Raw genomic sequence first — 15,657 nt, 5'->3', positions numbered from 1 at the left:
GTGTTTTCCTCTTCTATGACGAGAAAATCATTCTGGATTTTTTTCTGATATTTGGGGGGGGGGGGGGGCATCGCTCTTTCAAGTATCAGTATTTATCTACCATTCTGCATTATGTTAAATTATACTAGATATATTTCTGTACAATATTTAAAATAATTGTAACAAAAATATAAATAAATAAAACAAAATTCAGAATAGGGTTCAGCATTCAACTTATTGACCCAAGACACTCTTAAAAAGCACAGAATTTCGTTTAAAACTTATAAATTCCGTGATTTTAACAAAAATAAAAAGATATTTCAATTGTTTACCTCTTAACAAACCTCTTAACTTATCAAAAATTCGAAAAATCGGATTCCCATAGCGGATGCAAAGAGATCGCAATTCTCAAAGTGAAGGCATCAAAGGTATAAAAACGGCTTGTAAAAGAAATATTTTTGATAAAATTATTTTAAAATTGCATTTTAGAGTCCTATGATAACATATCATTAATATCTGTGGACACAGTTGACCCCAAAAAAAAAAATAATAAAATAAAATAAACCATCTATTCAGCATTTTAATTTTTGACTCATAACTAGTGATGTGGATCGGGTAAATACCCAGCGGGTAGGTAAATATTTTTTGGGTATTTACCCAAGGCCTGGGTAAATACCCAAAAACTGGGTATTTTACAAAAATTGCAAAAAAGTGAATGGGATTTTTTTTAAAATCTAAATGTGAAATAATTGGTAAAACTGATAGATACATATATGTATTACACAGTTTATAATATTTTTTTATTGAAAGACTTGATGAAATCATGAAAGAAACATATGGTGAACCAAAGAATCTTTCTTTTCAATGTCATAATTGGAGAAGTATAAGCAATTCATTATGAACTTCAGGATTTCAAAATCACAATCTAGGTTAGTCATATCCAAAATGAAAAAAAGGAAGCATGAGGGATGTTTGGAAGAATAAACTGAGAAGTTATTAAGACTATCGTGTTATTTATTTTATTGATATTTAAGTGATAACATGGAAAATATAGAAACAGTTTTCACATTAATAAGCAAAAAAAGCAAAATATTCTTTTCTGTTGCCTTGCTCATTTGCATTTGCTCCCCTGTAGGGTGGGAAGGTAAATATTTTTTTGAGTATTTTTCCGAAGGCAGGGTAAATCCCCTAATAATTGCGCATTTTGCAAAAAAATTTTAGGTGGTATTAAAAGGTGACTATTTTCTTTTTTAAACATAAATCCTAAAATAAAAGATTAAAAATTTTAAATGTTTATGTATATTATGTGTGTGTGTGTGTGTATATATATATATGTGTGTGTGTGATACAGAATACACCTGAACAATTGAACTAAGTTTGGAGGAAATTTCTGCATAAGATATAGGTAGATAAATAGTAATAATAAATTGAGCGACATTTCGTTACATTTTGATGTCATGCAGGGACATATTACTGCGTTATAAAAGACTAGGACCTTAAAAAATTGATGTTTGCTTTTTTTGTAACCAGTTAATCTTTTTACTTTTTGTAGAATGGCTTTTTATATCTGAAATTTGGCTATCGACATTGATCAGGCATATCCAACACATTTAATGTGAATATCATATTAGATTGCTAAGCTGTTTCACACAATAATTCTTTAAATATGTGATCAAAATACAATTTTTGGGCAAAAATTTATTGTTTTGTATATTGTTGGTTGTATACAGAAAAGTATTTTAGTTGAATATAAATTTTTGAAATAAATACCCGGGTATTTACCCATTTTGGGTATTTACCCTGGGTATTTACCCCTAAAAATAAATACCCGGGTATTTTACATCACTACTCATAACAGAAAATGGAATTTTGCTTTAAAAACTTGAAATGAGAGTTCTAACAGAAATAAAGAGACTTTTCATTTATTTGAATCCTAATAAAGCAAAGTTAGCTTGAAAAAAGAACAAAATATGATTCTCATATCGGATGTTAAGATTGCATTTTTCAAAATGTAGACATCTAAAGAAAAAAAAAACGGTAATTAAAAGAGTTTATTTAAAGTTAATCATCCTTGTTAGCATCGAAAAATCAAAACCCATATAATTTTCTCCCAAAATAACAATTAAACATCGCACCGCACCGTAAAAACGCAAATATTGACAAGCCGACAAAATGATAAGAATATTTTCTAATCAAGTCATTATAAAGGTTCAACGCCAGACGCTAAGTGGTGATAGTTTTGAAGTTGGTAACCCTATCTGAAGCGATCATATTTTTTCCTCACCCTTACTATCCCTTTGCAGTTCTAAGTTCATTTCGCAGATATATATTATTATTGTTTATTAAATCATGAGCGGAGAAAAGTACTTACCAATGCCTTTTCAGAAAAGTTTACAACAACATCGCTGCTAATCAGCTGTGATAAAACAAACAACCATTATATTTATTTGGCAGTAGCAATTATTTATCGCTTGCAGGAGCATCGTAAGAGTGCCGATTTTTTAGTTTTTTTTTTCAAAATTAGCCGATTTTGTATAAGCTATTCCTTTTGTTTGACTTTAAAAAAAGGTTCCAAAAATTATCGGTTTATACACAGAAATATGCGTTATTTTGCTTTCAGATTTGCTCTTTCAATAAACAATTTGTGACATCCGATCTTGTTTATCAGAATTTTGTGAAGGGTCCGTTTTGTTTGATCGGGATTTTGTGAAAGGTCCGTTTTGTTTGATCAAGGTTTTGTGAAAGGTCCGTTTTGGTTGATCGGATTTTTGTGAAGGGTCCGTTAATGGACCCAAATATCCTCTGGCCAGACCCCTGGTGATGCTTACTGTTTCTTTTTTCACAGCAGAATCAAAATAGCCAGCAACAATGTTGTTGTTATAGATGTCTCTGAAAATGTTTTTTTTTTTTTTTTTTGTCTGTTGCTTGATCAGGGTCTGTCCAGGATTTTTCACAGGGTCCGTTTTTTGTGAAAAATCAAATAGTTTTGAAAAATGAATTAATTTTGTGAAAAATCAAAGAATTTCGCAAAAAAAAAAAAATTTTTTTGTTAAAACGAAAATTTTAGAATTTAGAGATGGCACAAACTGCATCAATTAAACTTAAAGTTGAGTGTTTTCCTCTTCTACGTCGAGGTCATTCTGGATTTTTTTCTGATATTTGGCGGGGGGGGGGGGGGGCATCGCTCTTTCAAGTATCAATATTTATCTACCATTCTACATTATGTTAAATTATACTAGATATATTTCTGTACAGTACTTAAAATAATTGTAACAAAAATATAAATAAATAAAATAAAATTCAGAATAGGGTTCAGCATTCGACTTTTTAACCCAAGACACTCTTAAAAAAAGCACAGAATTTTGTTTAAAACTTATAAATTCCGTGATTTTAACAAAAATAAAAAGGTATTTCAATTGTTTACCTCTTAACAAAGCGTAATAATCATTAAAAATTCGAAAAATCGGATTCCCATAGCGGATGCAAAGAGATTACAATTCTCAAAGTGAAGGCATCAAAAGTATAAAAACGGCTTGTAAAAGAAATATTTTTGATAAAATTATTTTAAAATTGCATTTTAGAGTCCTATGATAAACATATCATTAATATCTGTGGACACAGTTGACCCAAAAAATAAAAAAAAACAAACCATCTATTTAGCATTTTAATTTTTGACTCATAACAGAAAATGGAATTTTGCTTTAAAAACTTGAAATGAGAGTTCTAACAGAAATAAAAAGACTTTTCATTTATTTGAATTCTAATAAAGCGAAGTTAGCTTGAAAAAAGAACAAAATATGATTCTCATATCGGATGTTAAAAGATTGCATTTTCCAAAATGTAGACATCTAAAGAAAAAAAAAAGAAAAAAAACGGTATTTAAAAGAGTTTATTTAAAGTTAATCATCCTTGTGTTTAGCATCGAAAAATCAAAACCCATACATTTTTATCTCAAAATAACAATTAAACATCGCACCATAAAAACGCAAATATTGACAAGCTGGCAAAATGATGAGAATATTTTCTAATCAAGTCATTATAAAGGTTCAACGCTAGATGCTTAAGTGGTGATAATTTTGAAGTTGGTAACACTATCTGAAGCAATCATATTTTTTCCTCACCCTTACTATCCCTTTGCAGTTCTAAGTTCATTTCACATATGTATATTATTATTGTTTATTAAATCATGAGTGGAGAAAAGTGCTTACCGATGCCTTTTCGGAAAAGTTTACAAAAACACCGCTGCTAATTAGTTGTGATAAAACAAACAGCCATTATATTTATTTGGCAGTAGCAATTATTTATCGCTTGCAGGAGCATTCCAAGAGTGCCGATTTTTTTTTTTTTTTTTTTTTCAAAATTAGCCGATTTTGTAAAAGCTGATCCCTCTAATTTGACTTAAAAAAAGGTTCCAAAAATTATCGGTTTATACACAGAAATATGCGTTATTTTGCTTTCAGATTTGCTCTTTCAATAAACAATTTGACAGATAAGATCTTGTTTATCAGAATTTTGTGAAGGGTCCGTTTTGTTTTGATTGGGATTTTGTGAAAGGTCCATTTTGTTTGATCGGGATTTTGTGAAAGGTCCGTTTTGGTTGATCGGATTTTTGTGAAAGGTCCGTTAACGGACCCAAATATCCTCTGGCCAGACCCCTGTATTTGTAACATAAAAAAGTAAAGATGAAGATGATTTATGCTATGTGATCAAATCATTATTCTAATTTATTTTTAAATATAGTTGATTCACTAGTTCTGAACGTTTCCATTTATGGCAACACCCCTCTTTCTGGTTTCTTTAATTCACAATAAAAGAGCAGCTTCCATTTTCATTAATTTTTCCATTTTACTAGGCTCCTACACGGTGAACTTTTACGGTTTTTTCCTTTTGTTGTCTTTTAATTGTATGCATGGAAGATTCACTCATACTAAATTGTTGTGCTATCTTCGACGCATTTTTTAATGGAGCTTCAGCCTTTCAAAAAGCTTTAGCATCGCGAAGCTATATAGCTTTTCTTTAATTGTCAAATACTTTCTCTTTTTCTTTCTATCTTCACGAACTTTACATGAAACAGCGCTCTTAAGTGTAATTATATTTCATCAACTTTCTCTTTTAGAATGAAACGAAATAAATGGAAAATAAGGAGTAGTTATTTGTATATGCAATGTTCAGTTTAATACAGTGTTGGTATTTCTGCTATCAGTGACGCTAAAAGGAGGAAGATGTATTCACGATATATATATATATATATATAGTAGCCAATACTTACACACCAAGACTTCCCTCTGAAAATTTTCTCGTTGAGGATTAGGAATTTGCGTCAGGCATTAAATTCGTTACTGGTGAAAAAATCGCATTATAGCTATTTTTTGTAAGTCGTATCGCCTTGTAGCGACAGTCGGGTGCAAACATATTTTGCTTTTTGCTTCAACTGATCAAGAAATAATTCATAAAATCTTGATCCTGTAAAGTCCAGGACTGGAAAAATCTTAAAAACTTTACATGTACTACCGGGCATGTTTTTCTAAAAGGTACATGCCCGAATCAACTTTTACATGCCCAGGTTTTTTTAAGTGTATAATAATTAAAATATTTGAGTTTGTTGTCTAGCATTAATCTCACAAAAAAATAATTTCACAACTTTATATCTGAATCAAGAATTATTTCAATATACAACATAAAAAAAGATTAAATAAATAGTACATAAAAAGTCATTAGAATTAAAAATACTTAATTTAACAATTAATAATTACATGCCCAGCTGGGCATGTAAGGGTAAAAGATTCATGCCCGATCAGAATTTGTACATGCCCAGGCATGTTGGGCACATTAATTCTCGAGCCCTGGTCAGGTCTGATTTTGTAGATTGAACAAAAAAATACACTAGCCAAAATAGCTTTCATGTGAATTATTTTCTGAAACCTTACACATGTCACAAATCTCGAATTAACAAGATCATACCTGCCTACTCTACTGGATTTTCCGGGAGACTCCCGGATTTTTGACATTTCTCCCGGTCTCCCGATTTTTATTGAAAATCTCCCGGTTTTTATTAATCTCTAAAAAAAATCCTTCCATCTAGGGATTTTCTTGAAAATGAAAAAAATAAACCCCTTTAAAATAAAATTTTACATCGTTTTAGCGCTTTTACTCCATTGTTTGAAAGTTTCCTACTCAATTTCAAACTTTAGCACATTGGAATCTGGCAACATCAGTTCTTGTTTACGTTTGCGATCTCTTTAGTGCACTCATCGCTAAGCCTATGTTGCACAACATTTCTTCTTGTACACAAAACGACCGCTATTATCGGGCACTTTGCGACCGGAAAAAGTAGATTAAATCTTGTTGAAGACCTGAAAAAACTTGTCTATGATTGAATTTTTACAGATAATTGAAATTTTTTTTTCCCTAAATAACTTTTCATTGAAAAAGTATTACTTTAACTTTTATTCTTCCATTTAATATTTTCATCAATTAAACTCTGTGTATATGACTCAAGGAACTTGCATATGATTGTACTTTAAGAGATAATAAAAAATCCGTATTTTCCCCTCAATAACATGGAAAAAAGCGATATTGCGCTACATTGAAAAAATCTACTGGATTTTTTTCTTTGAATGTTGGCAGGTATGCAAGATATATTTTTTAGAATTTAACAGGATTTAAAAATGGATGGGCAGAAAACAATATGAGCAGGGTTCGTACGCTCCTTCAAAACTCCTCCAATACTCCTTCATTTAGGAAATTTTTTGGAAGGGCCCTTCAAACTCCTACATTTTGGTTTTAACTCCTTCAAAACTTCTTTTTTTGCTCAAGACATATTCTTCTATGACAATAACTAAAATATTTCAATCGAAAACTTAACTTCATCGCAAGGGCGATTGTATAAGGGCAATTTTAATGTAATTTTTTTTTTTTTTTTGTTTCATAAAGATTTGATTTACAAGTTGATGTAGAAGTCATAGAAGTTGAAGAATGATATGACAGCTAAAAATGCTTTTATATAATCTTATCCAAGAAAAAAATCACGAAGGTCTTTTTTACAAAAATAAAGAAAATTCACAAAAATATTTTGCTTTTGCACAAAATGAGGACCCGAAAAATAAAACCTGGATCGACCCCTGAAGGTGACAATATTATTAGTTACCCAAGACGTTTCATAAGTGAAGTAAAACATGCTTAAATGGTGCTGGCTATTTTTTCAAGTTTTATGATTATTGTTTCTCCCTCCACCACTCACAGCATCAAAAGTCAGGTTGTCTAATTATTTAAATATCTTACTAATATTATATATGCGAAAGTTTGTCTGTATGGATGGATGTATGGATGGATGTATGGATGTTTGTTACTCTTTCACGCAAAAACTACTGAACGGATTTTGATGAAACTTTACAATAATATAGCTTATGCATCAGAATAACACATAGGGTAGTTTTCGTCCTGTTATGGGGGGCAAAACCCCCTTAGGGGGGCAATAAAACACAATTTTTGTATAAATTCTCTAATATTGGGATGAAAAAATACTTGCACATATTTACATTATATGTCCATCGAAAGCTCTGATTTTTCTGCTGAAGATGGCACCTGTTCGAAATTTCTAAGTAGAATAAAGAACGAGTTATGAGCTTTTTAGATCCATGCTCGAAGGCTTTTCTCAACTCAATACAGTATTTAGTGTATCATCTCAACTCCCTATCGATAGCGACAATTGTTGTATTGTTGACTTTCTTTGCTTTTCGTGATTGTTCAAGGCTTTTCTCAAGTCAAATCTTGAAGTAAGATTTTTGCACAAGATTGGCAAATAATACATGATTTGGCTAATGATTTTCCATTTAAACGGAACTTTAATGTAATTAATGGTTTTTATTATTATTTATGCTGATTGAACACTTACTCATTATCCAAACAACCAGCAGATCGCCAAAATTTTTTCAGAAAGATTTCCGTAGCTGATGCATTTGGCAGTTTTTTTCAACGTTGCTGTTTTTGAAGCCGAAGACTACGTCATAATGTTTCTCAGCTTTCACCATGTAAACAAAATATCGCCAATCAAAGAATTTTCAAAAGACTTTTTTTACTGTGTTAAATAATCCAGCAACTAAATTAGGCAAATCCATAAACAGCACAAAAACTTCCATTAATTTTCCTTTTGGCACAATTTCAAAAAATCACCAAATTGTATTACTTATTTTGGTAACATTTCGGATGAAACTGTTTAGCGCCATTTTATGGTGACCAAAAATATCTCAGCGTCTGGCGACGATATCTCTGTAACGAAAATTAATATCATATCGTTTTACAAAGTAAGGAAAGAATGGGGGAGCATAATCAAAGGTACCCCGAAACGACTTTCGCAAATTCGGTAAAATCGCACCAAGAGCCACAATGATTGAAATTTCCCGAAATAACTAAAGCAAGTATAAGGGGATTACGAAAGCAGCTACTTTTTTTTAATCACTTCGCACTTCATTAGCCATACAGAGAAGGTTTTAGACTCCATGTTAAAAAAAAGTATCAACTGATTAATCTTTTTAAATATGAGAAGATTATTTTGATGTTTTTTAAATTTGTATATGCTTAAATATAGTGCTTTCGTTTCTAAATCAATACTACTTTGTTCTTTATACTTATTGCTATTTTAGTTTTATGGGTAGGGAAGAAACTCGATTTTTAATCACGTCAAAAAGATGTGTTTTAAATTCTTTCACTTAAAACAGAAAACAAAAGCAAGTAACGATTTTTTCTAATAATTATTACTGACCCAGGCAACGCCGGGTATTTTTGCTAGTGTATAAATACATACGCTGATGTACTATACTAAGTGAGTGTGTTAAAAAAACAATTGTTTAGTAAATTGCAGATAATGCCTGTGACTTTCTTGCTGATTTAAATCATAATCAGTTAAGTATACACCCAGGCAAAATTAATGAAGCAGATTTTCATCAATTGTTATTCATACAATTGATGGTTTTATTTGCTTCAACAATTTTGACCTCTTCCGGGCATCGTATTTTTCATGTAAAAGTTACCGAGTTCACGAAAGAGGTATATCAACTCAGGCTTGGATGGAACTCAAATTGTTGCGAGATTCTGGCATGCTTGAGATTTATTTTACTTCCCAATGGTCCCTAATCTGGGCAAGTCACTACTGTGATAGGAACAGAAGACCTTCACGTGACCCCTCACCCCCATCCACAAGTGATGGGGGCAGATGGGCTCATGAAATTGTGATAAGGGGAAGAGAGAGGGTGACATCACAGTTATTGTAACAATATTTTTATAAAAAAATGACATGTGGCAAGAGGAAGAGTTAGGTGAAGTGTGGCACTTTGTGACAAGGAAGGAAGGAAGGGGGTCAAATATGTTGAAAAAAAGAGTGCAACATCATTAACTGACTGCCCATTAGTACTCCTTCAAAATCTCATTTTACTCCTTCAAAACTCCTTCATTTTATTTCTCAAATTGAGTACGAACCCTGAGAAGAAGAGCAGTTTCATAAAAAAGTTTAATATTTCTTACTCTGTACAAAACAAAGACATAAAAAAAACAGGCATCATAAAAGTAAAATAAAAGTCATGATTAAGAAGGAATTTAGTAAAATAGAATGAAGATAATTAATTTGAGATTCTATTGTAGTTATGTATAACAAAATGAGTGGAAAAGGAAAATGTAGACAACTACAAAATCTGAACCTTGGGTTTCATCTTTTATACTCTTCAAAAAACACTGAATTTTAACAAGCTTTCCAGCTTTTCCCACCCCAAGACAATTCTTACGCTTTGTCCATATGCTTACACTACTATAATATGCTACAAATGCATCACCTTTTCCCTAAATAAGACAATTTTTTTGGGTTTTATTTAAAAAACTTTGAGTTCACGGGTTTTTGCCGACCCTGTTTACTGTGTGTTAATTGATGGTCAAGATTTGTAGTACACATTTTTAGTTGTCATGCAGTAGGGAAAATCCTTTGAAAATGGCAATGCACTAGAGTGTAACAGGATTTCATTTTAAATGCTCATTAAACATGATAAGTATAGATAACACAAAAAAATGGTCTGTCAAGGTGTGAGGGGTCAAAATTGCTTTTACATTTTAACAAAGCAATTACCTGTTTGATGATAATTTGATAGTTGAAATTTTATCCCAACTCCAGTGGATTAATCCTTAATTCCAGTTGATAGATAGTTGACCGCTTTTTCGTTTCTTCTCTAAAATTACCAGTACAACAGTTAAGCCTTGTCAGAATGAAGCATTACCCTGCATGTCGAACATTACCGAAAAAAAATAAATAATCATGCCATGGTGGGAGTTTCATTTACTGATGACATCAGGAAGCTTTATTCCATCATTCGCTATCATATATATGAGGATTTTGTACAACTTTCAATGTGTAAAAATGTAACGCCATTCCACGAAAAATACCTTTTGTCCCGCACTTGACGATTCATATGTTTCATTAAAAAAAGTAATAACATTAAAGGTTAATGACAAAATCTTTTTGCTTTAGATATCATACATGAGTTTGTAATTCGATAAGCAGAAAAAATTTGTTCAATATGCAAGGCGTCACGCGTGGGTCAAATTGGCCGTTTTCTCTGCAATCTTAACCTTGGACGCCATAAGTGTGCATGTACAAATATTGAATTGAGTATTTCTTGTAATTTTTTGTTTGAAAAATTCCTATGTTAACATAAAATGCAATTAGGTACTAATTTTTTTAATTTCTCATTGTTTTCGGACAGCACTCAGTTGATGGAGCTTTTACATTGCCGTGCAAGAAGGAGGTTTTCTAGGGGACTGAAACGCAAACCAATGGCTCTGATTAAAAAGCTGAGAAAAGCAAAGAAAGAAGCTGGACCATTGGAAAAACCAGAAGTCGTGAAAACACATCTCAGAGACATGATTGTGGTTCCAGAAATGGTTGGATCCATTGTTGGTGTTTATAATGGAAAAACATTCAACCAGGTTGAAATCAAAGTAAGTTTTGTTGAATTATCAGTGTTGTATCCAAAGTTTAAAGTAGTGCAACTTTAATTAAAGAAAGAAAAACTACTCTAGTTATTTTTCTAAATAGTCTAGTTGTAAAAGTAAGTATAAAAATGTGCTATTAAAGTCTTGTAAATAATTCTTAATGAATAAGAGAAACTACTTATGTGGTCTTATTTTTATGAAATGTGAGGAAAATTTGATACATTAATTGAACATGAATCACTCATTCATGAGTGAAAGCCAGTTTTTGGAAACAATGCAACAGTGGCAAAAGCGTATCAGTTAAAATTTAAAAAATGTTTCTGTTTATCTCTGAAAGTTTAAATATTTAAGAACCAAACATTTGGTTATTTAATTGGATTTTTGTATTTAGTTTAGTACCTATAGTTTTTAATTGCCTTGGTGTTACCTGTAATACTGTTATTGAATTGCAGTGTGTCAAGCAAGGCAAACATTAAATTGATTTCATCATTCTCTCAATGCATTTGAGTTTTGATGAAAATTGAACATTTTGACTTGCAGGGAGTAGGCAAAACATACAGAGAAGCATTGCTTATACATTTTTAAAGGGCTGCATGAAAACAAACTTATTAATGAAAAAACGTATAATAGATGTATGTTAATATATATTGCTGGTATAAAAAAACTTATAAAAGAGAAACATACAAAACGGTGCTTCACTGTATCTGTACAATGAGAATCTGCATAAAGTAAGTCTTCTTGCACGGCCAACAATTGTGTTAATTATATGTTAAATACATTAAATGTATTACAAGTAATATTTATAAAAATTAATTGTTATTATGAGTTTACATGCCAGTCATGTTCTGCTTCCGTAACACGTTCATTTGTTTACCACAAGATTCTACTGATTAGACATTGATAACTTGTATGTTCCATGCCCTGCCCATTTGAAAAATTTTATCCAGTAGCATCTAAGTTAATTCAAGCCAACATAGTCTGCAATATGTAGCCTTAATGATTACCAAAGATAGTTCATTTAGATTTTAATAGATGTTTTTTTTTATGGTTGAAAACATTTTGCGATAGATTTGAGGATTTTCTGAAAAATATTATGCAGAACTGTATGAAATTGGAGTTATTCAAATGCAAGAAATGCTTTCAGCATTTTTGAAAGACCACAGTGTCAGTTTTTGTAACTGAAATGTGGCCACTTAATACAGTAAAATTGTTGTTCACGTCTAATGAAAGCTCTTGGTTGTCCAAATTATCTGTCAACCAATTTTCTTCTTTGGAATAAATTGCTGAAATATTTACTCATCAAGGTGTTCAATGGCTTTTCTCTGCTTCAGATCTTAATATGCAGATCATATAGCTAGAAAGTTCACCCCTCCCCCAAATATAATGTTCCACTCAATATTATAGAGATCTCTCCCCCACACCAGTGGCACAGCAAAGTGGTTGGGGTGACCCCCCCCCCCCAAAGCATTGGTTTTAACATAAATACAAATTCTGATACAGTAGTTTATGCATATAAAAGGGCTGTTTTGATTTAAAAAAAAACTTTTTAGAAGTTATTTTTTTATCAAAATTTCTCCTTCAGGAGGTAATTTCTGGCTGTGCTAGTGCGCACACACAAAAAGAATACCTTCAACGGTATTAAAAACTATTTTCATCAGTTTAGTCTGCCTCATGGCTTCCCCTTTCTCCACATTGGCACTCCTGCTTTAGCTATTATTACTAGAATAAGCAGTTGGAATATTTACTTGGAGATGATCTTTAGCCACGTTCATAACACACTTTTCGACCCGGTAAATCCCCGCTTTACCGATTGCAAAATTCCCCCGTTTCCATGTAAAAAGAGGTTCACCCATTGTACCAGAGAAAGCGGTTTTTACCCAGCATCTTTAGCGGCTAGAAGGCGAACTTGTTTTGCGTAATGCATTCTGGGTAAAAACACCGCTTTCACTCAAGAAGCTAGCAGGAGTAGAAAGATTCCACATAAACCTTGTAAATAACCAGAATGCGGTGAAAAGCAGGTTTTTTCCGAGATCGAAAGTGTACATGGAAACGGCCCTTCTGAGTAAATATTCCAGCCGCCTTTTCCAGCTCAATGTTCGGCCATCTCAGGTGACCAATGACTATTTTCTACTGCAGATAATTTACTTATGTGGTATGTATTGCATTTATATCCATTGTATCCCCTTCTGTAAAATGTTAACTTGACAGGCCTGAATATATTGATCTGTCAAAAATATTTTTTTTTGGGGGGAGGGATATATAGCAGTATTAAGTTTCCAGAACTATAACTGAAAATGCCTCAGTGTTACCTGTTTTTCTGATTCTGAATTGCAGTGTGTCAAGCAAGGCAAACATCAAATTGATTTCATTATTTTTCTCAATATATTTGAGTTAAATTCCATGCAAATTAAACATCCTTGCACCATTTAGTATATTTACATTTCCTGACATGTATAGGACCTAGGGTGCAGAGAATTTTCCAGGCCTGCAAAACATATGACCAATTTGCATTATCTTTCCCTACAATAGTATTATTCTGTTTTGCATGTTTTATCTCTTTCATTAAGATGCAATGCAGCATATGTTGTATGCACTTAACTAGTGTCGGTTGAAAAATTTTATTTCGTCAAAATCCATTGGATGTACAGTTTCCCTCGCTACTTCGCGTTTCGGCTTTCGCGGCTTCACTACATCGCGTTTTTTTTTTTTTTTTTTTCAAATATAGTAATTAGCCTTTTTGTGTGCAAGTGTAAACTTTTCCCAACAAAAGAATGACAGAGTATGTCTTTTAAGTAAGATAAGCTCTTCTGAGGGGCTGTAGGTTGATTGAGAGAAGGTATAAAATTGCCGAAGAAAGTATAGGGAATCGCTATCTCAGTTTAACTGTTAAACACTAACTGAAAAGTAAAAATCACTTTACTATTACTAGAGGATAAACACATCTGATCAGTGGTGTTCAACAATGTACTAGCTTTTTAAGTTGTATACGTATGACGGGGGCACATACCGTCACTGACTGGCAATTAATTCCCTATTGAACAAGTTTAGCTATTTTCGTATATTATTGTGTAAGAACTGCATGTGTAGTTTATTTCCCAATAATAACAATGATAGCTACAACGTCTAATGTATCTCCTTTTCTCATATTTTGTGCAATATATTCAATAATAAAAATGTAATGGTGGTAAAGGGTGTTGTTTTATGTCTAGGGGCTCTATGTTAAAAACTTATTTAAATTGTCATGAGTAAGTTTTATGCCCTCTAATTAGGAAAATATTGGGTTTATAAGTACAGAATCCTACTTAGCGGAAATTCAGTTATCGCGGTAAAGTCTGGAACGAATTGATCGCGATAAACGAGGGTTGACTGTACATTAAAAAGTTTGGTATTTAAAAAAAAAATTTACATTAAAGGTGCAATTTTGTTATCCCAATGAGATAGAATTAACTAATTCCTCGAACCTCTAGATCTGACATTTGGATATATTCTGCACCCCTGGACTGAACATTCAAAATTTCTAATTTAATTTTCCTTGCATTATAGATTTCTTCATTAAATCTTAATTTTCTTGCTTATAGCTTTCAAATGCCTTGGTGTTACATGCTTTTCTCTTGTTGAATAGCAGAGTGTCAAACAAGGCAAATAACAATTTAATTTTCATCAGTATGCTCTTAAATCACAATATTTCAGAGCTTAGATGTAAATTAAACATGTTAATAGCTGTGGTGTAATTTTTCTTCACACTTTCTTTTCCCTAAAGTCATAAAAACTCGAAACTTCAAAATACAAATAATTTTAATGCTGATTGAAGGTTGTCTTTTTTTTACAGCCTGAAATGATTGGACATTATTTAGGGGAGTTCAGTATCACATACAAACCTGTAAAGCACGGAAGACCAGGTATTGGTGCTACACATTCTTCAAGGTTTATTCCTCTGAAGTAAAGCATTTTGTACCCTAAAAGTCAATAAAGTGTTGTGTGAATAAATGTTCTATTGCTAGCTTTTTTAAAAATAAAAACAGTTTCAGTTGTTGTTGATAATTGTTTTTTTATTTTTTTAGTAAATTATTAATTTAACTAAGTGAAAATAATATTATGTTTGATATTGACACACACTGTCACTTTTTTTTCATTTTCAAAGCCTTTTCCTAATTCAGTTATTCTTTAAATATAAATATTCTCCAAAATAATTTGTCTTGCTTGCCTTTCTTTTATTGAAACAACAAACCTAGCAACAAATTCTTTAACTGCAATGACAGTGCATTCACCTCTAAGCTCTCTGTGAAGGCCACTTGAGGGGACAAACAACTCTGGGTATCTTCTTTGCCCTGTCTGAATGCTGAGTTCTTCAGACAAATTAATACTGAAATATGTACTTTTGGGTTTTCTTTTCAAGTTTAATACTTGTATTTGCAGAAATGCTGAGCCTTAATTATATTTTCCCTTGCTCTTCATCACATTCCTTAAGGGACTATTATGAAATGAGTCATGAATATTTTATCGTAACTTGGGAAAAATCAAGGTTTAAATAGAAAGGATATAAAAAGTTACTCTGGTTTGAAAGATGATCAAAAGTGTACAATTTCCATTGTGTATGTAAATAGTTCATATCCCTGATACTCCTTTGTTATTTGTTGCTCTTAAGCGTTTCACTAGTTTTGCCATATCTGATGATTACATCAACATTAGAAGTATCTGTGTTCA

The 15,657-nt window shown here is 31.9% G+C and overlaps 1 protein-coding gene and 2 non-coding genes across 3 annotated transcripts; all 3 read left to right on the top strand.

Moving 5' to 3' along the window:
• The first annotated feature begins 10,727 nt into the window (after positions 1-10,727).
• Positions 10,728-14,940, top strand: LOC129220350 (uncharacterized). Its single transcript, XM_054854755.1, has 2 exons — positions 10,728-10,959; positions 14,783-14,940. Exons 1-2 carry the CDS (start codon positions 10,735-10,737, stop codon positions 14,894-14,896), a joined length of 339 nt encoding a protein of 112 aa, XP_054710730.1. The 5' UTR covers positions 10,728-10,734; the 3' UTR covers positions 14,897-14,940.
• Positions 11,367-11,483, top strand: LOC129221660 (small nucleolar RNA SNORA13). Its single transcript, XR_008580537.1, has one exon. It is a non-coding gene; the product is annotated as a small nucleolar RNA SNORA13 (small nucleolar RNA).
• LOC129221659 (small nucleolar RNA SNORA13) lies at positions 14,540-14,667 on the top strand. The gene has a single exon (XR_008580536.1). It is a non-coding gene; the product is annotated as a small nucleolar RNA SNORA13 (small nucleolar RNA).
• Positions 14,941-15,657: the final 717 nt, after the last annotated feature.

The sequence above is a fragment of the Uloborus diversus genome, chromosome 4 (assembly GCF_026930045.1).
Source record: "Uloborus diversus isolate 005 chromosome 4, Udiv.v.3.1, whole genome shotgun sequence".
Lineage (NCBI taxonomy): Eukaryota > Metazoa > Arthropoda > Arachnida > Araneae > Uloboridae > Uloborus > Uloborus diversus.
The sequence above is the reverse complement of the archived record's forward strand: the minus strand, read 5'-3'. Positions and strand labels throughout refer to the sequence as shown.

Coding starts and splice junctions, on each gene's coding strand:
- LOC129220350 (XM_054854755.1), top strand. CDS start 10,735: ATGGAGCTTTTACATTGCCGTGCAAGAAGGAGGTTTTCTAGGGGACTG. Junction 10,960..14,782: donor TCAACCAGGTTGAAATCAAA/GTAAGTTTTGTT, acceptor TTTTTTTTACAG/CCTGAAATGATTGGACATTA.